At 38.9% G+C, this 27,253-nt stretch overlaps 1 protein-coding gene across 2 annotated transcripts in view; it reads right to left on the reverse strand.

The window, feature by feature from the left end:
• The window catches only part of LOC136873966 (zinc finger protein on ecdysone puffs), a 185,821-nt gene extending 161,770 nt beyond the window's left edge, over positions 1–24,051 (reverse strand). Inside the window, exons 1-2 of one of the 2 annotated variants that reach the window (XM_067147366.2) lie at positions 23,879–24,051; positions 7,919–8,204 (exon numbers count right to left, since the gene is read on the reverse strand). In XM_067147366.2, coding sequence (XP_067003467.1) covers positions 7,919–8,185 — 267 coding nt within the window. In that variant the 5' untranslated portion in view covers positions 8,186–8,204; positions 23,879–24,051. The remainder of the gene's footprint in view (positions 1–7,918; positions 8,205–23,878) is intronic. The other variant, XM_067147367.2, reaches the window with a different exon arrangement.
• Positions 24,052–27,253: the final 3,202 nt, after the last annotated feature.

The raw sequence follows: 27,253 nt of genomic DNA on the forward strand, positions 1-27,253 counted from the left end.
TTCCAATCCTGGAAAAAACAAAGATCTCTCTTTTCCTATCATGAAAGTCTCACAAATTAAATCCAAGAAAAATAACCCATTGAATTCTTATATTATTAGCTATATCTATATTTGCTCAGGAACTCCAGTAGCAGAAGACACTCCATCTAATCTTCAAAGATTTAGCCAAAAACCAATAGTATCAATATTGCCTCTTTCCAAAAACTTTCAAGGAAGATTATAGAACAGCATAACACTACCATATATTTGTATCATGCCAAACTATCGACACCAACTTGTGACAAAATTCAGCACGTCTCAGGGTGTGATCCAGCTTCGTCTGAGCGCTGACCCTATATCTGAGATGTTAGATGGCAATGGGTTAAAAAAACAAGAAAGAAACCTTCTAAAACATGTAGTGTATTCAAAACACTGCACAATGGATGAATTCCAGACTTCATTAAAGCAAAATGCAAAGAAAGGCTTAGCTTAAGGTTACATTGAAAGGAACAGTGGTGTTGACACTATGAAAGAATCTTTCGATTTAACATGGTAGCAGTACCTATCTGAGAAAAAAGATTCCTGCGAAGATACTCTTGAAACTATTATTTGAGGATTGCAGAAATTGCTTTTGAGTGTATCAATTCAATGCCAGACGAGTGGAGAAATTATGCGTAACAGACTTCACAAGTGAAGAAGGGTCACTGGACATGGATATATCTTTCGAATAGAATATGAAGAGAGGGATAAGAAACTGACAGGACAGGTAGTGTGTTGGTAGCGCTCCGATCAGCTTTGCAATCACTTAAGATTCCGTAGAATATGCATCTCAACCCTAACTAGTGTATCACTTCAAAGTGTTAAGGGAACATGTACGCAAATTTTTAGAAAAAAATCGAAATCTTTTTTGCTCTTATAATATCCCCGTCTTTACTGAATCCAACCATATACAATAAGTACATATTATTAATGTTTCAGGACCTTTTACAGCCCTAATCTTAAATATCTGCAAACTCTGCCATGCGCCTTTACATGTCAAATGTATTTAAACTTCATAATATTTCCTGAACAAGTCACGTTGGGGCAGCAAAGGTAATTTCTATGCAAAAACAGTAAATGTAACTTTCAAAAATTTGGCTAACCTGCACAATGTTCACCTTTCTCCACATCAGTAATATATAAACAACAGTGTTAATCACAATAGTTTTCCTTAAAAGATAAGTAGTAAATGTTTCCATAGATATGCCGAGGACTACGAAATTTGGTGCTGGCAGGCGCAAGTTCTACGGAAATAGATTTACATCTAAAGAGCAAGAAACGTAAATCAATACCATTAATGGTTCTGGTGAGAGTGAGGTTAAGGTGCAATCAAGTGCTTCAAAAAAGAAACTGAAATATTTGAACTAGTCATTCAGAAGTAGATTTAGTGAAGAAAAGAGGCAAGAACCAGAAAAAGGAATATAAATAGGAAGAAAGAGGAGGAATAACTTCTGAACCAAGATGATTGTGGTGCTGGAATGCATTAAATACATCAGGTTAGGCCATAACTTTCATTGAAAGTAAAGTTAAACTTCAAGTCCAATTTCCCAAAGTTTAGTTTTCTGACATATTTAACTTAATAGACCAGAAACTACTTAAGCTAGAAGGCTGAAATTTCATACATAGAATCAGTATCATAATTGAAGAAAAGTAGACTACAATCATGGACCTACCTTAAAAAAATAAAGGACTTGACTTCAGCTATGCCCAACAAAAAATTGCTGTATTTTTATGTACCAAGTTTTAATTAATGCTGTTCATTTATTTCTGTATGTTCCCCATAGTAGTCTAATTTGTGCACACACACATTCTCTGTATACAGTAAAAAAAATTGGTGGATTTCATTGATAGGTTTAAAAGATATAGGTACCTAAAAAATTGTCTACACTCCTAAAAAGTAAATTACTTACAAAGGATAAATTAGGCTAATTGCTAAAATACTTGACTAACTAATTTTCCTTTGTTTTATGGTTCTAAAAGGTTAATTCCACTTGAACAGTGAATTTCAGGTGTATATAAAGCATACTACTGGTGATATCTTGTGTGTGATTTGTAGTTAAAATTATGGTCCTTCACAGACATGTACCCTTAAGAACTTCATTAAGTCAAGATAAGTGTTGGAATGGTTGTAATATGTGGGAATTGCAGACAAGGAATAAAAATGAACCCATTAGTAACGCAGCAATATTTTGCAGCAATTTACCTCAGCGGCATTACTACCGAAGATTCAGAAAGCAAGACTGAAGTGGTTTGGTCATGTAAGGATGAGTGCAAGCATGACTGCAAGAAGAGAATATGAAAAAAAAAAAAAACAGTGGTCAGCCCCAGAAGAAAATAGATCTGGTTAAGAAAGATGTCTAGGAGAGAGGACAAGATTGGGAGAAGATTATGAGAGAACAGTAGTTCATGGACAAAGATGGACGTGGCTCATACACCACACCCGGGCAACTGGCAATGGTCAACAATGATGATGAAGAGCATTGACACTGAAATGTGTAAGAGATTCACAAAAACCACTGATTCAATTTTATGGGAAAGAAAACTGTTACAGATCTAGGGATCTGATGATGCGTTATGGGGATAAACGGCCAAGTGTCGAACATGGTGACATCAGTTCTACATGAACCTGTAGAGTTAACTGTTAGGACTAGCCAAGAGTTACACATGTATCTGGAAGCTCATGGTTCCATCTCACTGAACAAAAACTCACAAATCAACCTTGGTCTGAGGGGAATACCATGTAAAAAGTGAAAATGATAACATTTTAATTTATTTCCCTTCAGGACAATAACATCAGGCATGGAAACATGAACTAGAAAATTGAACTAAATTAGTGATATCATGAACAAGACAAGAATATTTTGAACTTCCACTGTTCTACAGCTCGTTCATAATCGTGTAGAATTCCCTGCCAGAGTACTCATTCTCAACTTGTGAAAATTTAGATTTTATAATTCCACCTTTACAATACTGTAATTGTTTTTATTAAAAAGACTACATTAAACTACACTCGTGAAACATGTTTCGTCCTCTTATAGGACATCTTCAGTCACAAATACAAATACATAACATTAAAAATAAGGCATGGACACATTAAAATAAGTAAATGTAAAGTCTTTGTATCTTGTGACGCAGCATGATAGCATCTTGTCAATCTTCAATGTTAAAATGGTGCAGCGTGAACATATGAAGCATGAAGTCCAATCAAAATCATATGTTAAAACTGTTGTTCAAAACAACGAATTGTCAATTATAAAACACCGTAAGTGGCTATGCGAATAAAATTATGTGCATATTGTACATAAAACAGTGTTGTGATGATGCCGCATTATAATAGTTTTCTTGATTAGGAGGTGGAGTTATACTGATGCAAGTTGAACCTGATTGTGTGTTGACAATAGGGGCCTAAAAAAGAAAAAGAAAATATGAACTGAAGAATAAAATTCCGTTAAAATGTGAACTTAGTGCCCATCCAGTCACTCACCTCCTTGCCCGTCCTACGTCGACCACTCCACTTCAAGTGGAAAGGCTAACCGAGTGACGTCCTCAGTCATTGAGGACTGACTGTGAGGGGAGGTTGAGGAGTTTGACATTAAGGGGAGAGGCATGAGGTAACGTATTACTCACGCGAATTCATGAAAAGAATTTATTGATTAACTCCTCGAAAAGTATATTGATATCCTCCGATATCTCATTAAGATTATAAATCGGGTTACATTTTTGTTCAAGATTTATAAAGATGTTTTCAAAAATATTCAATAGATTACCTTTCTTACATAAATGGAGAATTTGAAGGTCTTGTTTTATGCCCGGGAATGTATGATTGGTATCGACCATATGAGACCCGAATGCTGAGAATCTGCCGTACTTTGACGCAGTACGTAGGACGGGCAAGGAGGCGAGTGACTGGATGGGCAAAGTTCACATTTTAACGGAATTTTATTCTTCAGTTCATATTTTCTTTTTCTTTTTTAGGCCCCTATTGTCAACACACAATCAGGTTCAACTTGCATCAGTATAACTCCACCTCCTAATCAAGAAAACTATTATAATGTGGCATCATCAGAACACTTGTTTTATGTACAATTTGCACATAATTTTATTCGTATAGCCACTTACGGTGTTTTATAATTGACAATTCGTTGTTTTGAACAACAGTTTTAACATATGATTTTAATTGGACTTCATGCTTCATATCATGTTCACACTGCACCATTTTAACATTGAAGATTGACAAGACGCTATCATGCTACGTCACAGGATACAAAGACTTTACATTTACTTATTTGAATGTGTCCTCGCCTTATTTTTAATGTTATGTATTTGTATTTGTGACTGAAGAGGACGAAACATGTTTCACGAGTGTAATTTAATGTAGTCTTTTTAATAAAGACAATTACAGTATTGTAAAGGTGGAATTATAAAATCTAAATCTTCACAAGTTGATACTTTGACAATACGGGCTTTAATATGAAATTTATAACGTGCAATACTCATGCTCGTCACCCGGCTCACAAAAATTTCTGGGGAGAACACTGCATATAATAAGAGATAAGCAAGAATTCTCTGAAAAGATCGCACATAATTTTACTAGAGTGACTTTCTCACATAAGTAGTCTTTTTGTATTCCAAAAATATGCGTACCCACTGGGGTTGAAACAGGTCTACATTGTAGATAATTAAATATTAATTTTGAAGTTTGTTAACGTTGTGTATTGGACAAGGTGGATAAAATCCTATTTTTAACTACAGATCATTCCGTGTTAGGAAAATAGTCTTGCTCTTATGGGCCTACAAAGAAAGAAATTGCACACGTAACACTCACTCATCACACAACACTGATATGAAGACTTAAAAAAAAAAAATACATGCAACTCAAACAGAAGACTTCTCTACAACAATAATAAGCTTCCAGGATTCACAGAGTAACTAATTACGCGTGATTAAGGAATATTATAATGCACTTTATACTGGAAAGAAAGAAAAGGAAAAGGCACTTTTGGCCCTGCATTAAAGTAACTACCGAAACTTTTCTATTTTGTAAACACATTAGCAGGGAGGAAGAATAATGTCGGAGATTGTTCGCCTTCCTTCATTTTCCTTCTGTGTCACTGATACATGAAATGCGTAATAGGTTTCACAAATGTATGTCCCACCGGTTGCCTGTTACACTGTGAACATAAACATAAGCCCCTCTAACTCATCACCCAACCCGTAAACACCTTAGTTTCCTCCCCTTTTTATCTTGAACTTAAATAACTTTCAGAAATGTACTTGCTGCCCTTTTACCGTGATATTGTTGAGCAGAGCCAATCGATATAGCAACCTCGTCATAAGAGCAATACTGTTTTCTTAACACGGAATGATCTAACTAGTCAATAAGGACCAAAAGATGATTTTCATCACATGTAATTAGATTACATACAGGTAGTGACCTGAAAACTTAGCATCTATTGGTTTCGGAATTAGCAGCTATTTTTTCCAAAATTGGCATATATTTACAAAGTTAAAATAATCAAATGGTATTATTAATTTTAACAATTCAAAGTTAATGCAGTGCAATTATCCTTGGTTCACACACAATACAAATTCATTGTTCAAACGAAAGGATTGTCAGTACTTCAGCACTGCTTTTATTTTTTTTTCAAATTGCACCGTCTGTCTGTAACCACTGTGTTGTAATGACACAACACACGCTTGCTATCTACATTGTTCGTTGGGGTCCACAACAACTCAAGACAGTATTTAGCAAATATGCTGAACTCTGAACTGCAGTTAATGCACGCATGAAATCACATTTTTCACTTTCTTTCATCTGGGTTTGAAATGCATGTTTCAGAGAACAGTAACCAGAACAGATATCGTTTCTTGTGAGATCTGTTACTCCAAACAATTTCTCAAGCTCATCTAATTTATCAGTGTTATTCAAAATTATATTTTTTGGATACAAAGTTTTAGAAATTGACAAAAAATGCTTATGGTTGGGGTCTTTAGCTTTCAATGTGGCTAGCTTGGACTGTGAAGAATGAGCAACTTTGACAAATGTGTCTCTACATGCAGCCTGCTGTAGAGGAGTGAGCTTAAAGCATTAGTTGCTGCAGAAAAATTCCCCTCACAAATGAAGGTAAAACTGGCATCAAGGTTATGTAGTTTGGGGTAAAGGAGATGAGAGGTAAGATACAGAGACCCTTCAAGTTCAGTAAGGAGGTCAACCAATCCAGGTGCACGATCTGTGACAAAACCATGTGGGAGTGAAGCCTATTCACTTCTCGGTCACTCAGATCAGTCAGGTACTTAATACCACATGTCTCATGTCAGACATCTTGTTACATCAGTAAAGTAAGCACTCATAAAATACAGCCTGAAACCAGCTATTCCATCGGGTTATGACAGGTGCAGGAAAAAGCTTTGCTTCCTTTGAAGCACCATACTTTGATATTAAGAATTGTAAATAATTATATTTTTGCTTTCTTTTGTTCAAAAATGCAGACTTTACCATCGCAATCACATGATTTGAATCCATCATCACTGCGACCCAACTTTTGCCAACAAAACTGATCTAATGTGCCCAGCACTGTACATGCATTAAGAATCCCCTATGACCACACTTAATGTTTCATAACACCGGGTCATGTACGAGGCACTGTCACTAACAATCACTTTAACTGCATCAACTGTGTAAGCACAGAAGATTGCTTTCTTAGAGACGTACTAGCAGCAGGGGTTGAACTTCCATTATCGCGTTGCTTACCCACGTTTTCAGGATTTAACGTGTCTTTTTTTTCCCCACCCAACTCGGCAATTGCAATACTTGCAAAACACTGTCGCTGAATTGTGGCATGTAAACCATCTTTGCATATTGCTGAGCCCTTTCGTGCGCAGTTTTTGTCGTATGCACCATAACCTAAACGATCGCTCGACTTTCTACTCTTCACTAGTTTCAATTTTGAACAACAGGAAAACAACGCTGCGTTTATCTCATTTCCGTGACACTCGCTTTACATTTCGATAATAGGCCTGATCGATACAAATCTTATTCCCCAGCTATTCCAATTGTAAATATCGATTAGTCAGCAAGCAGCAATCGATTGGCTCCTTATCTTCGTCGATCGGAACGGTCAAAAGATTTATGCATCATATTTTGAGTATTTCTGACGATTTTGCCTAAATATGTTGTTTTCGCCAGTAAAGTAGCAGATTTTTGCAGAATTTGCACCAAAATTGCATATTCATACTAACTTTGCATTTTGGGTCACAATTCGCATTTTGCTGCACTTCTATTTATGCGTAAAAATGACTATTCCACATTAGAATTACTGTAAGCTTGGATTCAGCACAAGATTAAAAAATTTGCATTTATCGCAAATGCAATTTTTTCAGGTCCCTACATATAGGTAATGAGAGTACATAATTTGTAACAGCCTGAGAAACGTCAGAGCCAGACAGCCGGTGACAACTGTAGACATGTTATCAAGTACGGTTTGTGCAACATATTCAAGGGATTAAAATTTCTAAATTTCACAGCAAAAAAAAAAATGTAGGTGCACTACAATCCTGTTTAACTAAATTTCCGGGTTAACAGAATCTAATCACAGTATGCGATCACGTTTCATGTGGGAGCAATGGAAAAGCACTTCTGAAAGATGTTTCTATGACCCTTTGTCATACAATACAGCTACTAAGTTTTTAAGTGAACCCAGTCAAAATTAGAATTCCAGTTTTTTCTGAAAATTCAAAAAGGATACATTAGAATTAAGAAACAAATAATCCTACAATGTAGGTCTACATCCAAAGAATAATTTAAATCAAAGTTAGGATTCAAATAATTGGCGAACAATGCAAATAAGTTACTCTGATATCACATTAAGAGTAATAATATTCACTGAAAATAAGAACTTACTTGATTTTGTTGTTGTTGTGGTCTGAGAAGTGTTGTTAGCAAATTACTAGCTATTGCCAGTTGAGCTTCAGGAGAAGAAAGTTGAGAGATCAGATTGCCACTCTGAGGTGGAGTTGGCAGAAGACCAGCAACCCCAGACCTCATACCACCCGGAACCATTCCTCCTTCCCAGGGATTCACATTCATTTGACTTCCAGATCGTCCTCCATAATTACCCAACTGGTAAGATGATCGGTTATCCCGACGGTATCCTCTGTTCTGAGACATCCTTTGTTACAGCTTAACCCTGAAAATTTAACACAGGTGGTTACACTACTTTCAATACACTCCAATACTTCAATCAAAACTACAGTAGTTGAAGTCCGTTATAGCAAGAACTCATAACGGTGCAAAATTTACTCTATAGTGGATTGTCATTATATGCCATTTTTCATCAGTCAGGGGAAAAACCCACACAAATTAAAACCTGTATGAAACGGCAATTAGTTTGTTCAAAACTTGTTTTTCCTCATGATATCCACACTACAGCTTACTCAGTTATTTTTTAAATTCAAATACTATGCAAATGTGTACGTTCAATTTCAATCTGAAATTAAGCAATTTTACTTCAGCCTTCATTTCATTTTGAATTCTTTACAGAACACTAGTCAAAGGGTATAGTGAGATTAGGTGGAACATACTTTCAACTAAAAAAAAAAGCATGTGCTCAATCTCTCATAAGAATGGATGGATCAGTGATGGATTCTCGGTGTAACTGAAGAATACAAAGTTTAACCCTTTGGCACTCAGCCTATATTCAGGGGTTTGCTCGAAGACACTCAAACTAATTATGTGATTTTCCAAACCAAATTACAAAAAATAAGCTATTTACATGTTGACTGTAAAGATATCGGAAAGTGGTAAGTAGTATTTTATCGATTGGCTGCTGTGCGTAAGAACTGACTGCTCTTAGACCTGCCAGCTGCAACGTGTTAGGTTGTCAACAGAAGCCAGTAGCATGCAAGACATTCTCTATTTGTAAAGATCCAGCATTTGCCTGCTGTGAAAATGGTAAACCTCAGAAAACCACCTCCAGGGCTTATTACAACTGTACTTTGGCTTAGCTATAAGGAGAAATCAGGGTAATTTGGAAACTATGAGAAAATCTGTGTGGTCTAGTTTACTTCACAAAGCATCAGCTGGTGACCACCCACAACACGTGTTATGTCCTCCAGGTACAGACTCCTGGTGTGGGTACTAGGGAGCAAAGGCTGAGGGTAAAGATTATTCTCATAAACATTCATTACCTTATGCTGTTATTGAAGCCGTAAAACCTATTTATATAGATCTTAGTGCCAAAAATATCTTCGAAAAATGTTTATATGGATGAACACAGAACCGTAATGAGGGTTTCCATCATTGCATTTGGGAACGTGACAAAATGCAGATTTGTAGGTCTTCCTACTCTACTCATTAGGAATGTCTTCAGGGGAAAATATGGCCTCAGCATTAACTGCAATTGATCACCATAGGGTAATTGATGCTGAGGGGGCCGTATTTGAAAGCTCGAAAGAAGCCAGAACAAAGAGAAGGAATATGAAAAATCAGCAGGATGATGAGTGTGTCCTCAATCATGAGGAATATGGAGCTGGAATGCATTGAAACTAGACGGATTGGTCACAAAACTTAAATTTTTACTTTGATTGGCTCTCCTGAAAAATTGTATTTTTTAAAATATTTATTTTACTATCTCAGTGACCGTTAATGATAGACCACTGAAATTTGGCACACAGTTTCAGTGTGCAATTATCTGAAAAGTAGACTACAATCATGAACAATGCTCTTTATTTATAAAGCATGGGCCATAAAATATTCAACAAAATTTATGAAAATATTAATAACAATTTTAGAAATTTTCCCACAAAAGAACTATTTTACCAAATATCATGATTGTAGTCTACCTTGTAGCTACATGCTGTGGGTAGCACATGTAAAAATATAATTCATATCACACGAGTAGTTTCTGAGTTTACCGATCCGACAGCTTGGAATGATTTTGCAGACTTAAAAAACAATGCAAGAAATAAACTATCATAAACAATTAACAATTAAAATGAATCAATAACTAATAATATAAAAACTATCTACAATGTTCATTCACTGCACATAATTTTTGTCCACCTAGAACAAGTGTATTTTAGTTGGTGATATAGTATCTGAAAAGTGCAGTCTTCTTAATTAAGGCCTCTAGTATCCCACATGACACCTCTATTGGACTGGATATGTTGGGGTAGGTTAGTGACAAAGTTGTGTACTTCTTGTGACGGGGTGGTAGCAGAATTCATTTTACTACATTGCTGGGAGTGACATCATATCCCACTGTGTCTCACCCACTGGAAATGCTGGTACGTAGTTAAGCGATGGACAATAGCACACGACAAATTGCATTAGGTTCTAAAAGCAAAACTACTTCTGGGGGACAGTGGATGGGTTCTTGGCTGTCGCAGTAAACACTTAAGACTTCTAACATATTACATCCTTATCATGCCATGAAAGTATGGTAAGTCATACGGAATTTCTACCGGTTTCTTAAACCTAAAAAAAGCAAGGGACGACTGAGGGAAGTCGGATGTCCGTTTTTCCTTCAGCTGTGTTCACTGCAAGAAAAGCATATATGAAGAAATTCCAGTAAATGCTGCAAACAGCGTTTATTTGTCGACAGTCACGGCCAGCTCAATCCCACCATATAAGTAAGGTAAGTAACGGTAAGTAGAATAGCACTGCTGCCAACTGCTGGTTGGTTTGATATGGCGCTCTATTTTTCTTGCCGTGCAGACAGTGCAGGGCCACCGTTCTTACGACAGATTGGCCTGGATGTGCAAAAATACATTACAGCTACTAAATGACTTTTTTCTTGCCATAAGCCCCGAGATTAAAAGAGGAATTGAGAAAGTAAGATTATCGTCCGACGCCTCTTTAGCCCTTTCCCTTCTGCAGTGGTTGGTCATGAAATCTGCCTTTTCATTGGTTTAATCATTGACAGTGTTTCCATTAGCATCTTTATATATTGTATCATTTTTCACATGTTAATGTCCCGAATTTTAATAACTGGCTAAACTTTTAGCTTCCACTTTTAATATTAGTTGTACTCTTGATTGTTTTTAGGCTGAAGATGCCCTTAATTGAGGGCGAAACATGTCCCATTTAACTGTGAGTCTATTTACAGTATGTAACCACTATAAGTGGAAATAAAAGTATTGAATAGGTGGATTAAATTAAAACACCTTTATTGTTGTTGTACCCCGCCTTGACGAAAATAATAATATTTCTGGGCTACAAAATACAATGATTAATGCTTTAAACAGGATACTTCAATGCAATCATATCTACTTACATCGTAGGTAGGCCAATGATTTGTAGAGGAATATAACAAACAGCAGCAGACGTGGTTAATATTATTTTGGAGCATACATAACAGGACTTCCTTGATAAATTAAGCACATATGCGATAACTGAAAAAGGCTTTACACAATAAAACTCGTTTAACGTAACACAGGCAAGAAATAATATAATGCACACTGCAAATCACACACTAGTTCGACCTGAAAGTCAATAGTTGCGACCTTCTCAGCTTCCTGCAAAAAGTATTTAGAACATGTTTTGCCATAACAGGGACCAGAACTCCTGGTCTTCAAAACAGAAATAGACTTCAGAGATTCATTGGACATGGATGATCTGAACTCTTTTCTATTTCTCTTCAAAAGAGCTGAAATCAGGATCACATTCTGCATTGCTATGGGGTATGGTGAGAACATACAGCATTACTCTAGAAATTCGGTTATACTTAAGAAGTCCATCGGCTCCACGAATTCTTGATATTTGTGCCCAACTGGAATCGCTTGCAGCATCATGATTTGCAACCAAAGTGTCATCAACCTGAACTCATTCACCACCTCATCTGTAGTTTCATTCTCTTCCTTGCATAACGTGAAAAGAAACCTTTCCAAGAAAAAAAAACGAATGGAAGAAAACTGTGCATCTTATATTCTGTCTAACCTAGCAACTTGAGCATGCTTTAACGCATCTTTGAGTGGAAACTTGATGTAGTCTCAGGCAGTACAAAAGTAGTTTCTCACTGATGAAAAGAAAAGGGATTTAACTGTATCCTGGAGATCATTCACTATGTTGCAAGTCTGAATGCCAATAACTAACTCGTCATCACTTAAATCGTTGCATCCACCATATGCAATATCACACCCACATACTGTGCAAAAGGCAAAATTTTCTCCCATTTTTCATTTTTGTATGCACGTAAAATCAACAGAATATGATGCAAGATAATCTACAATCGGAATATAGCGTATGAAAATGTCCGAGAAACAAACATCAAAAGGAACCAGGACCACTGAACGTCACATAGAATTATAACAAACACTCAAGGCAGTCAAACACTTCATTAAAACATGTCAAAGCACACACAGTCTTAAACATTTAAATGAACAAAACACCAACCTCGCGAACAAAGAATATGTACATGGTAAAAAACGTACACACCCATGTGGAACTAATGTAATTATTATTTATAACTTATAGTGCTATTAAAACAGCGTGCGTGTTCTGACAGCTTCCAGCGTGGTAGTAAGAGGTGGCAGTTACTACGGTAACCAGCACACGCCTCCTGTTTAAGCCAATCCCAGCTAAACACACGCTCTCCCTTTTCCTACCCCCTCTGTCGTAAGGGTCCGAGAAGCGGTCGGTCCGAGTTCCACGTTGCCAATTAGTGTACCGTAGCACATGTCTGGTAATAGCGTAGTAGCATAATTTTTAACACGTTGCTATTTACTGAACTGCAAAATGTCGCAACCCGTTCGAGCGCCGCTAGACGACGACTGTGGCCAAGAAATCTTCACCTCGATAAAAGGCAAGCGTAATGTGGACGCATGGCTTAGTTATTCTTGGTCAAGCTCGCGATATGGTACATGTCTTACAGGAATATTGTGAGGCTGAAAGGGAAAATGGAAGCCCACTGATAGACGTTGACAAAACCGTAGAAAGAACAGCAGCAGCGTTAAAGATCTCGAGCTACAGTAATTAAGCGCCTGTGATAGGGCCCGACCGATATATACAAAAAAGATATTTATCTCGTCCTCACCTGGATATGACTCAATGTTGAGCAGGACAGTCAAAGTGCCATTCTGCTGCTGAAATCTACCTAGAAACGAAATCCATCCTCCGGAGATAGACTGATAAAAGCCTATGAGGGAGGGGAATGAGCAGTGTTACGATATTTGAGCTGGTAAAATTACTGCTGAGCTACCTTGGAATAAGATCAACGATGTGTTATTCTAACATTCTCACGATTCCCGTACATGGATATTATTTTCCGCAGCGCCTAGCGCAGAACGTGAAGGGTTGATTGTGATGTAGTAACTCCAGCCGGAGCATGTGGCAACACAGCACTCCCACTCCTATTCTCGGCGCCACATGCTGCTAGCTGTCAGAACATGCACGTTGTTTTAATAGGACTATAATTCGCTTCGCTAACAGCGGTATACCCAGTCACTGGAATGAATGTAATTACAGTAGTCCAACGAATACAGGAAACTGTAAAGCACGAAGTTATAACACAAAAACTCGAACACTTCGAAAAAATATCATAACCTTAAAAGTCCAAAACATTCTTGATTTTAGTATGCACGGAAAATCAACAGAATATGATTCTTTAAATGCCTGGAAATACCGTTTGTAAACAAAGAACAACAATCGCGTAGTCGTAGAATATAGGTTAAATCACAACAAGCGAACGGAGCAGAACAGAGAATTTGCAGAGCAGAGCCTGTCGACACCTAAGATTCACACGGAAGAACTGTTATCCCGGGCACCGGTTTTAAATTCAATTCCAATAACGACAGAAGGATCGAAACATCACAGGGTTAAAAATACCAATCATATCAAAGAATGAGTTATCGACTATCATGGACTGGCCTTCAACCAAGACCGAGCGTGCTTTGACCAATGCAAACAATCGATTGTACGGAAGTGGAGCAATTATCGAATGTTGTTTAAAATTTTTGTCCATGAAGTCGTAAAATGACACCGTCCATCCGTAAAACCATAAAATGCTGCGATTTCTGTAAATTTTACAGATAAACCATAAAAGTTGGCAGGTATGGGAATGACAACTTAATCTTCAATATTTCGGCCAATGTCCGTGATCCCTGGCAGAAGCAATGGATAATGGTGCCCGGACCATTACTTTAGGTTATAACAGTAAGGGCCGTTTTCCCCCGAATGAGTTTAAACTAGGTTTATTTTAATCTGGTTTAAATCTGAGTTTAAACTAAGATTATTTTCCCCCACATTGCTTTAAACTTTGTATCAAGTTTAAACTTAGTTCAAAGTTAAACCTCCTTTATTGTAGGTTTAAACTGCGGTTTATATTCAACCTTCTTGACATTTTATTAACTTATCTGCGATTTTCCCAATGGAAGGGTTAGTTTAGACTACCAGTACTGCAGTACTTAACCCTTTCCCGCCCACATTTTCAGTCCGCTTATCGCCAGATTTCAACTTATTTAGGAAAAATTGAAGCGGAGCACACTGTTTCAGAAAAAGTTAAATATAATAAAAACTGTTGATCACAATGTATTCAAATTTTCAATAATATTAGAAAACATACCATCAGATCCATTTCCATATTCAATGAGTCATGAGTCATAAGGTTGTTGGTTCAAACCTCCACCCCACCCCACCCCCAATTGTGGTACTCGATACAAAGGTAGGCTCTATTTGTCACATACTCATGTTGTATGAATCCTTCTAAACCAATAACCGCATGATTCTGGAAGTGGAATGTATACTGTATATTAGCTTCTATTTCCCCTGAGCAAGTGCCTTCACATTCTGTATATGTTTCCGGAATGTGCCTGTTTGAATGCTGCATTGATACATATGCAAGTGGCTATCTCACTGAATAGTTTGTCTCCTCCTAACATGTCAAAAATAATATATTTCTCGTAATACTCTTTGGAAATTATGGACAGGTTCAACATCATCCATATAATCATTCGGAGTAACGAAACGAAATATTTTGTGTTACCTGAATTGCCGTGGCATCGCAATCAGGTCCGAATTCTCGATATCCGTTTTCACTTACATCACTGGTATCACTAAAATTATCTTCGTTGATACGTTATTCCCTCACTGAAACTTCACCTCCACCCCTACTCAACGATTCTGTGTCACTTTTGTCGCCTATATTCTGCTCAGTTTCAATATCTGCAGTATTCAATCCTGCCATGTTTACGAATGAAACAGCTGTCCCGCGCTCGCGGAAGTTCAAGACCGTTTCCTAGGCGACGTCAAGACAGATTATCGCTCTTCTTTCATTTCCTAAGCCTTGTAGACCGCACTGCGTGTTCACAAGCCTCATAAACACTTCAAAGCCGAAGAAAACAAAAAAACTATCGCATAGCTCGCGAAAGTGTGCAGATAATGCAGCCGGGCGCTAAGGACCGGAAGGCAAAGTGAAGAGTCGGGCGCTTTCAGGCGCTAAGGGTTAACTAGAAAACGTACTAAAATTAGAACGTAGTATTAGTATCAGAAAAATGGAAGAATTTATTGAAGTCCTTGGTTAAATAGGAAATAATTTTGATGTGCAAGTGAGGTTAAGAAGGCGCATTCCAACAAAAGTTTACAATTTTGGAAAATCGAATGTTACGGAGTTCTTTGATGGATTTATAATTCATAAGCGAACAGCAAGGATTGTCTTGTATCAAAGGAAGATTCATTTAAAACGTCAACTGCATGAAATGCTGCTATTTCGCTAGAACAGTCTACTTATAATATTATACAAAATACTGTAGGTGGTATAAATACTGCAATATGAAGCATAAAAACATTCCAACATAAATAATGTAATACATCGTCATGTTCATGTCCGGTCTGATGGCTGCAATCGTTAAAGCGTCAGGTTTGCACCGTCCGAAAGCGTGAATAGGTGGTTCGAGTCCAGTTGGTCTAGAACATTTTTACCATCAGAATGTTGGCTGGCATGGTAGGCGAGGTGGTGGTATACAATTTCTAATCACTAGATTATATATTTATGGGATCAGAAAAATAGTAAAGTGTTTCATGCTTTCTAGTAAACTAGTAATAAATTATATAGTCCATTTTGGTTGCAAGCGTCCTGCGCAAGAAATGGTTGCGCATGCAGTGGTGGGAGCTATCGTCCCCCACTCCTACAGCAGGGCCAGTCGTCAGGCTAGCGCTGAAGTGAAAACGTCTCTCAAGCGGCGCGTGTTGTTACGTGCGGGCTAAGTTGAAATTACTGAAGTGACGAGCATGGCTTCTAGGTCCTCTTCTAAATCTGGGAGATCACTGCGAGGCTAGGCACGTGATAGTGTTTATACAATGAGTGAACATACGAAACATATCATCCAGATCTCAATCACACAGAGTCAGTTTGGGGAGATATCAAAGGAGAGATCCATGATAAGAATATATCTCAATTAATAGTAATACAGCATAATTAGTTTTTTAGCACAAAAATGTGTGCCATAGCATCTCTAATGCCTTCACTGTTCATAAATGAGGCGCTCCTATTCCCAATATAAATAAAAATGATTATTCTGTACGAAACATTTCCGTCTTATAGATCACTCGTGACTTGACAGCAGACACACTCGACAAAGAGGAAGCTGTTTGCGGATACTGGTTGCAGAGTATTCGCAACACAAACGGAAAAAATGTTGCAACCACGTAAAAGACACTGAGCAGGAATACTGGGAGTATGACAACACCATGCATAAGGAATTAGAATTAGACCAGTCCGACATCAACCTCTGTGAATCTTCAGATGACACAATCTTTTTTTGCTATTTTGCTTAACGTCGCACCGACACATATGTCTTTTGGCGACGATGGGATAGGAAAGGTCTAGGAAGTGGAAGGAAGCAGCCGTGGCCTTAATTAAGGTACAGCCCCGGCATTTGCCTGGTGTGAAAATGGGAAACCACGGAAAACCATCTTCAGGGCTGCCGACAGTGGGGCTCGAACCCACTATCTCCCGATTGTGGATACTGGCCTCACTTAAGCGACTGCAGCTATCGAGCTCGGTGACACTGATTCAGATGAGAGTGAAGATTATTCTGAATAATTTGTAAAATAAGATCCCTGAACTCCGAATATTAAACAAACGTGATCATAGAACACGTAAGAAGTCCGATAATATTTTTGCTCTGATTTTATGAGACAGATTTATATTGTCAATTGTTCCGGAGCATTTTGTTGCTGTTTTCGTCGTTGTTGCTGCTGTTGTTGTAGATCTGTTCTCTCAGTCATAACAATAGCAGGTTATTCAAGAGTATTATATATTATATTTCTTCTGATGGACAAGAAAAGTAGACATTGTTAATGTTATTATGAAAGTAGCTGAAGTATTTCTACTAATGCTTCTCTGCATTTTCCCGACAATTTCGCATTAATTAATTTCTTTTATACGCATTCCACTAGATATCACGTTAAGCAGATTATATCTCCGGGCTGTCAGTGGAAACAACTTCCTCCTATTCGTTAGGCGATTGATGAACTGATAGCGCGTACCGATGCACCTTTCCTTGGTATACAGTACAGTTTCAAACGAACTTCCTTTATTCACAGTATTACCAGTTGCAAGTTACTGTCTTATGTTCAATTGATTTTCTACTAAATGGTTCAAACCTTTCAATTTTATATAACAGATTTCATATTCGTGAGAATGTATAATAATAAATAGCACAAGAATAAATTAAAGGCTACAGAGTGCCAAAATATTGACCTCTTACTATACACTGAGATTTATTTCACGTATCGAAAGCATCATCCGATATGAATTCTTTTAGGCATGACCCTCTGATTACTTGATGTCACCAACATTTACGACGAAAGTTATGAAGTATTTCCGTACTGGAATAAAACTGAAATTTTAGAATGTTATGCTCAAAGGCCTGTGTAGTTAAATGACAAGGTTTAACGCAGACAATCGAAATGTAAGACTCGATTTGTATAATGTACGGTACTATTTTATTTTCACTAGTTTATCATATTAAGTAATTCCTACACCTTTGAGTTAGTGTGATGTATGTACACCGATGAGCCATTGCATAATGACCACCCCAACCCGGGAACGTTTCGCGCCTAAGCTTTCCACACTATTTCAGTCAGTTCCCAGGGCTACGTCCGCTGCCTGAACTCGACTGTGTCAGCTGGAGGAAAGGTTCAAGTTCTTCCCCCACCACCAGCGCGAACGCTCCCATAGTTCCTCGCACACGAGGCCAGGCCACACCTCCGGTCGTCCAGAAAGATGCTTACTACGAAGATGGACTATAGTTAAGAATGTTTCATCGTAATTATTGCCAGCACACCAGCAATAGAAATATTAATGCTATAGGGAGAAGAGTATTATGCATACCTACATAGCGCGAACAAGGTTATGTTATAAACGAATAATCAAGTAATACATCTCCAAATAATACATCCTCAGTGTACATCTGCTGGATCCAAGGTTTGTGAGATTGATCCCGACCGGGGGCGGTGGAATTTGTTTCCTTGAAATTCACATAAATGTTGATTTTCTGAGAAAAGGAATATCGCTAAAAGACCAGGATTTTAATATTTCAATGTTCCCGTGTCTTCCGTAAGACAACATAGACATCAAAAAACATGTATTAGCGTGTTAGAGAAAAATAATAAAAGTGCATTCCAAGGAATTGTAGAAAACAAAACGTAAAATTATACGACACAACACTTTGCACAAATGTAAACTATTTATCGGTAAAGCTAATATCGCTCCAAATTTCTTCTTTATTCACTATGTACCAAAGAGAATAAGTACGATAGCATTAATTTGCCACGAACAGCTGATATTAATACAAAAATGTCGGTCATTGAATTATTCGGCTCTCACCGGCCAATTCAAATTGACCATGCCTTCGACTATTTTTTCAGTGCAGCCACGCTAGCGGACTTATCATTAGTTTAAATGGGCGAGCTGTCATTTGAACTAAACGAGTGTCAGAAATGATACACATTAAGTAACACCGGAAGTAACCACTGCCGAGATCGAAAATGCACTTAAACAACTAAGGAATAAAATCCCCTGCGGAGGATAACAAATGCTGAAATTACGTGGAAGAGATCTGCTAGAAGCTATGAGAATACTCCTCAACAAGTGTATTAACTCTGGAAGAATACCAGAAAATTGGAAAAATGCTGAAGTGATACTTCTCTTCAGCAATGGAATGAACTCTAACAAAGCCTAGTAAAAACAGTATGCAATATCAAGCTTATGTTAAATAATTATATATATTGCTACAAATACCACTAAGAACAACAACTATTCACAGCCACCTGCGTATGAAAGATAAAGAGTTTGTAATGAACCCAAATAACATACAACTTGTGAAATATTTTCAATATTTTTTGAGGGCAAAATTTTTTAATTGGTCAACTTAGTTCATCAGAATATCCACTAAACTGAGGGAAGTTCCTGACTTCAGAAACAAGCAACAAACCTACAAACTATTCACTGCTGCGGAGGCCTCTTCACTGACCAGAAGTCTGGCTAACATTAAAGGGACCGCTTAGGTCTTGAGTTGACTCAGTATAGTAGCCATGGAGATGATATGGCTGAATGCAATTTTAACCCTCAAACTGGCAAACACCTGTCCTGTGGCAGCTTTTGTACATGCTGTTTATTTTATCGCACTAAACAACCAATAGTCAATGAAAGGTGCTTATTATGTGTCAATTGAAAGAGAAGAAATTATATCATTACTTTAGACTGGTCTACAAGACTTTCACACACACGTAACGACTGTCGTCGTTTACACGTTCGCAGCCTTCTCGGAAGAATGTTTTCAAGCGCCGCCAACCTCCGTACTTTGGTATTAATGAGCGAGTGGTGTTTCGATAGCTGGTGGTGGCGATTACTGCTACATGATAGACCACTGGTCTGGAGTGGTTCTTGTCGTGCAGAGGGTGAGGATAGGATCTGGACAAGACCTGTGATAATGGTACAAGCAACGTTACATTTTCTTGTGCTTTTATTGTACTGGGGTTGGTAACGGATTGTGATTAACATTATCGAAAGGAACGACATCACGTGCCGCTTTATATTGGCCAATAGGAATGCAAGTAGCCACTTCAGAAATGAAAATGGCGTGTAATACTCTTCATATCAATGCTTTACTTCTCGCAGCCCAGTACTCGTTACATTTAGCCGCGCGCGGAGCGACTGTCGTTTGTTTACACAGTCGCAAAACCGGTGCTCAGTTCTGCCAACCTCTGTACTTAGGAACTAATGAGTGAGGTGCTTCGATAGCTGGTGGTGGTGATTGTTACAAGATTAGCCTGGACTGGTTCTTGCCGTGCGGACGGTTAGGATAGGATCTGGACAAGACCACTGGCCTGGACGGAAGCTGCGAAGCGGCCCTAGGCCCCTAGTTTCGTGTGGAAAGCCGCATAGTTATTTTACATGGTGTTTTTTGTTTGTGCTTTTATTCAGCCGGGGTTGGTAACGCAATGTATTTATCAGCATTGATGGCAATGACGTCACATTCCGTTCCCGTTGACCAATGAGAATGCAAGAAGCTACTTAGCCATGCACGATGGCGGCTGCTACTCTTTATTAGGTTATAAAAGTAAATGTACTTCTGGGGGCGGGATGGTGGGTTCCTAGACTTCGCAATGAACACATCTCTCCTCTAAAATGAATTCCAAGTAAGATTTGCATTATTTTCACTTCCTTATAATGTTATAAACGTTGGGCTGCGGGATGTAAAGTTATACCCTCTTCATTAGGTTGTAAAAGCAAATGCACTTCTTGAGGCAGGATGATGGGTTCCTGGACATTGCAATGAACACATCTTTCCTCCTAGATGCTCTTCATCAATTTCCACTTATAACATTAGAAATATGATTTCAATCGGGCTAAGTAATACCGAAACTATTAATCTTCATCAAAAAATAGGTAATTCATTCACATAGTGTACCGGTGATATGTAAAACTATATCAAATAAGCTCAATCTGTAGTCGTTTCGCTAGCAGCTAGGAAATCTCTCAGACAAATGTAGTCGCTAGTTTTCATTTCTGAATTTGCTGGCTGGCAAGATAAATTTAACGTGAATTGTTAACAAGAAAACTTGTTGACGTCTTGAATAACGTAATGTTCCGAGATGATGTAAGGATCCATAAAGGAAATGAGGGGTCGAACCACTATTGATCCACGGGTATAATACCTTTATGGGACAGCGTGGATAACAAACAGAAGTGAATTTCCATGCCACCTGTTCCAGACAGACTAGAAGTTACTGGAAGCAATTTTTTTTCCCCCCAATCTTCTAGATACATTATTTGATGCATACATCCTGTACATGAACACTGATAAGCATTTACCAAGGCGAAAGAGCACAGTTAGTACAGTCAAGAGGAGCACTACCGAATCCAGCCTAATGCCTAGCCCATACCAATTGCAAGGCCTGCAGGTCCTACAAAAAATTGCCACAGAACAACAATTCCTGCGTTCTCTGCTTGGAAGATGAAGTCCAGTGCTACCTCACATAGCAGTATGTGGGCACTGTGGAGAACATTCCCTGGCACCTGGTATAATTGAACTATTTTGGTGTTATCATTAGATAACAGTATTTTGAACTTCTGGTGTTCTACAGCTGGTTCATAATCATGTTAACACCGGGGCTTACCGCTCAGTTGTGGAGCGCCATACGGGTTTGAAACTTCATGCGGAATCGAGTGCTCACATGCGATTCCAAGCTACTCCACACACCGCTCGCATACGACACCACATGACGGTCATGCTAAGCAATTAAACTCCGATCTAATCAATGCAGTTACGCTGACAATGAATATTTACTATTTAAATAAACAGTTTTACAGTATTTACATTTTTATTTGGAACACCCAATAACTCAAATGCATCAATATTATGTAACTAGCACTTATCTAGGTTACGTTAGCCGGGCGGCCTGTAAAAGCGAGAGGGCGATGCGCCCATTAGAAATGTCCTAGGAAGAACACTCAAGTCTACATACTGGTGCCGAGGGAGTGCTGGTGGGACTCATAGGGGCTGTTATCATAAACTAGTAAATTCTGCAGGCTTAATCGTGGAGGAAAAAGTCATTACGCTCCCAAGCAACCCTGAGTGAAGCACACAAGTTGTTGTGTACAATCGGTTTATGAACTACAAATTTCAATAGAGAACATTGCAATAAACAATTAAAATATTTATTTTAATTTGCTATGAAACTGTGCTCCATTTATACATCACATATTTTTAAATTTCACCAGAAAAAGTAGTCCAGCCCGGGGGCTACACACACGTAACGACTGTCTGTCTACTCGGAAAGGATGTTCTCTAGCAGTGCTCAGTGCTACCAACATCTGTACTTACGAACTATGCTTGCTCCGATAGCTGGTGGTGGTGATTATTAGATTCTTGCCGTGGACAGGACAATTGGTCAGGATGGTTCGCATTCTTGCCATGGACAAAACCATTGGTCTGGACGGTTAGAAGCAGCGAAGCGGACCTAGGCCCCTAATTTTGTGAGGAAACACGAATGGTTTGGATGGAATACAATTGGTCTGGACGGTTAGGATTCTTGCCGTGGACAAACCATTGGTTTGGACGGTTAGGATTCTTGCCGTGGACAAGACCCTTGGTCTGGACGGTTAGAAGCCGCAGAGCGGCGTTAAGCCCCTAGTTTCGTGAGGAAACACTATTGGTCTGGACGGAAGACGATTGGTCCGGACGGTTAGGATTCTTGCCGAGGACAAAACCATTGGTCTGGACGGTTAGGATTCTTGCCATGGACAAACCATTGGTTTGGACGGTTAGGATACTTGCCGAGGACAAAACCATTGGTCTGGACGGTTAGGATTCTTGCTGTGGACAAGACCATTGGTCTGGACGGTTAGAAGCCGCAAAGCGGCCTTAGGCCCCTAGTTTCGTGAGGGAACACTATTGGTCTTGCGCTTTCATTATGCTGCGATTGGCAACGCATTATGATGAAGTTTCTTCAAGGGAAGATCACGTGCCACTTTACATTGGCCAAAAAGAATACAAGAAGCTACTTGAGAAATGAATATGGCATGTAATAATCTTAATTAGGTCATAAAAGTAAATATACTTCTTGGGACGGGCCTGGACATCGCATTAAACATATCTCTCCTCTCAGATGCTCTCCAAGAAAGATTGCATTAATTTCCACTTACTTATAACATTACAAATATAGCGGCCCCCGGGCAGGATTAATACCCGCTAGAATATAAACATACTACATACAGTGCAATAAACCGTTAAAACAAAGACAATTGGTCGTAACTCGGTAGTAGCATCATATTCTTATTCCTCGTAATTACCTGAATAAAATGATTAACGTTTAGTGGATAAAAGAATTGTAAATAATTTTTGGCTGAATTTACACGAGTTTTTAATACCGGTAAATTACCGCTGCCACTACAGGATAAATGAACGCCAGTTTGTGGGTTAACCTCGTAAGAACAATAGTCGATGTAGGGAGAAAGTAGCTTCTTATTTCAGTCGCTAGGAAATATATTCCAAAGCCCTGCATATTCCGTGCATATGCGAATCTAAATACCGCAATGCTTCGAGAAAAAATAATACGATTCTTCTTTCAACAAAATATCACACGTACCATATAGGCTACATCAACATACCCTCAATATAAGCAAACCTGACATGTAAAACGCCAAGTTAAAACCACCAACGCTTCTTACCGATCCGCAACAAAGCAAGTTCCACTAGAATCAATTAAAATCAAGTTCTATAATTCGTAGGCAAAGAGGCCACACACGTACACATTCCTTAACAATCAAATCGAAGCTAACCTGGAGTTGCACACTATCATAGCGGCACGAGGTACAAAACTTGCCAGTGAATATACAAACGAAAATGTAATACTTACCCAGCACACAAAATTCACAATTCGTGCCTTCCACCAAATCAACCTTCCTACTGCAGCCAAGACGCACAATGAACAGCAATTCAGTAATCAAACCACAAACCCAAAAGTCGGCATTCAGAACCAAGCAAATATGGCGATAGGACAGAACATACAGAGCGTCCTTTACGGCGTCGTTAGTCCTGCGCAGCTAAAAAGATGACGTCAAACACAACGCTAGTCAAAAATCATGAGTGAGTTCACAAAACGAGAACCATAACCTAGAAATAATCATAAAATACGGGTATTATATAGCATAATCCAATTGTTAACTAATGTATTTATACCACCAAATGTTTCACTTTCAATCGCATTCACATCCATGAAAAAAGAATTCTGTAATAATAGATTACAATACGAATTCTATCGATGTAGGTTTGTTATCTAACTTCTTCTACTTCTTTAACAAAAAATCTGATTGGCTTCGTTCATTAAGGCTTTGTCTTCTGACCAGTTACCGCAGGCGTTGCCTACGAGATACACAAGGCCGAGAAATACTTCCGCTAAGTGCCACTAGAGCCCTCTTTCCTGTTCTATCTCGCCCGCTCATAACAACACGTTCGAATATGAAAAACTATAAAAATTCATTAAAACTAGTAATTTCAGAAAGCATCAAACAGATATGAGATCAAAGACAGACCAAGAGCAATTATTTGACTTATTTTCTACAACGTATTTCTTACAATATGCTTAAACGAAATAAGTAATTCACGAAAGAAGCAGAGAAATCTGACAGCGAGTTTGACACTTCTTACCGATTCCTTTAATTGTGCCTCAGAGTATCCGATAAGCGGATCGAGATTGCGGTCATAAATAACTTTGGGTTTAATCGCCCTTTACCCAATTATCAGTGATCCAATCTATTCCTCCGCACATCTGATATTTTGACATTCGTATTGAAGCCGCTGTTTGGTGAGCGATGTTATGCCCGTTACGCAAATATTTAGCGTCGTTTCCCCGTATTTCTCTTTTTTCTTCCCGTAAAATTAAATTTGTGTTCGCCTCTGTGGTGTAGTGGTTAGTGTGATTAGCTGTCACTCCCAAAGGTCCGGGTTCGATTCCCGGCCCTGCCACGAAATTTGAAAAGTGGTACGAGGGCTGGAACGGGGTCAACTCAGCCTCGGGAGGTCAACTGAGTAGAGGTGGGTTCGATTCCCACCTCAGCCATCCTCGAAGTGGTTTTCCGTGGTTCCCACTTCTCCTCCAGGTAAATGCCAGGATAGTACCTAACTTAAGGCCACGGCCGCTTCCTTCCCTCTTCCCTGCCTGTCCTTTCCAATCTTCCCATCCCTCCACAAGGCTCCTGTTCAGCACAGCAGGTGAGGCTGCCTGGGCGAGGTACTGGTCATCCTCCCCAGATGTATCCCCGACCCAAAGTCTGGTGCTCCATGACACTACCTTTGAGCGGTAGAGGTGGGACCTTCGTTGAGTCTGAGGGAAAACCGACCATGAAGAAAGAAGAAGAAAATTAAATTCGTTCTAACAGGAATAGAGCTCCTAAATGACCAATTTTAGCATGCTTTCCAATTTGGTTTGCTTTTTGGTCAAGTTCAGATACCGTAAAACGTTTTTTTTATTTCATTACCCGTATCCTACTTCTCAATTTACAGATTATTTTCTGTAATCTGGTATTTAATTTTCTCATCCGTATTGTGCCCTACAATGCTGTTGGTTCCCGTCAAGCGAATGCTGAGCTCGAACCAAGAGCACCATAGTGAACAAAACTCCCACAAGTGTGGGCTCGTGCACATCTCTTACCTGCATTACATATCCAACCACAGCAACTCAGTCGCGCATGTCTCAGGGAAAAAGGGTAAAGATAATAGAGGGCCAAAATATTATTAAATTCATGGATATGCAAGATAGCCAGGTAAGAACAACCAAAAGCAAAGAAATTACAGTAAACAAAGCTGCATTCACAGTGAACATAAATGAATTTATTACAAAATTAAGAAAATATCCAAGTATTTACAATACGTTAAAATCTCAAATAAAACTTCTATTTCGTCAACCGTTTGTCGCAGATGCCTTCCATGTCAGAAGGTTATCAAACCGCCAAGCTGGAACAAGCATGAATCAAGGAATGAGTCAAAAATAATTAGAAGGAATCCCTATCTGTACAAAAGCACATCAGAAGTGCCATCTCCTCAACATAAAAATTATTCTCACAGGACCTCGAACCCATGGTCATCTAACAGCAAACAAAATGATACATAGCTTGGACTAAATGAAGGTGTACAGTCCAGCGTACTTAAGGCCCCAAGACTCGCCAACAAAATCACGTAAATTTACGCTAGACCAGCAAGTAGTTAAATAATAAAGTAGCAAGACAAAACAGAGCCATGCAGACAAAAATGTGATCCCTTGCTGGCAGCACAAGGTCGCAGCCGGGGAAGGCTCTCCCTGCTAACACTTGAGCTCGTGCAGACAGCAATATTACTCAGCCTCGCCGGTGACGTAAAACTTGACTTCCTTAAGCCCACAAAAAACAACGGGATGTGTGATGGCCCTGCTACCCTTGGGGAGCGCTCAGCTGATCCTATAACAGCATACCTGCCGCCTTCCTCAGATCACTTCAATAAACACATGACGGGCCATTCTTAGCGCCGAAATTATTCAACCACTATAATATCTCTGCCTCCATTGGGCGTTTCTCTGATATCAGCCTCCACGGGCTCGTCCATAAATACACAATATCTCATTTCCCTGGCGCTACAACAGCCAGACGAAGGCGGAATATTCACCTTACCATGATCATTATTTCTCTGCGCTTGGCATAACTAAAACAAACGAGTGATCAGCTAGAATTTGATGTAAAGATATTTCAAGCAATCGGGCACACACAACTATCCCCGTTAGCCCCTGTGAGTCAAGGAATGAGTCACGATCTCCTCTGAATTACGAACAATAAGTATAGGCTACGCTGCACTAACTATAGTATCTGGTTAACAGACCTAGCAAACCTGATCACAACGGAACAGAAAACACAAATAAAAGAAATAAAAACATCAAACTAATACGAGTGGGAATATACAACCTACTGCCTATCCTACGATCCTGAGTTCGAGGTCTGTACATGATTACTCTAACCAAAACGTTATTTACATCTGACAACTATTGTTGTGGCTGACGGCCATCCTGAATCTACTTACAATAAATTACATACTTAGAACCAAATTGGAGCGATCTAAACTGGACGTATCGATGGCATTACGAGGCGCCCCTCTGTGGACTCCTGGAGTTTACAGCATGTTGACAACTGTTATCGCCGGTGTCACAGGTGTGCGGATAACTGGATCCATGATGTCTGATGAAAGCTTCTACTGCAGCTTCCTCGAA

Source organism: Anabrus simplex, chromosome 5 (assembly GCF_040414725.1).
Source record: "Anabrus simplex isolate iqAnaSimp1 chromosome 5, ASM4041472v1, whole genome shotgun sequence".
In the NCBI taxonomy this organism is placed as follows: domain Eukaryota; kingdom Metazoa; phylum Arthropoda; class Insecta; order Orthoptera; family Tettigoniidae; genus Anabrus; species Anabrus simplex.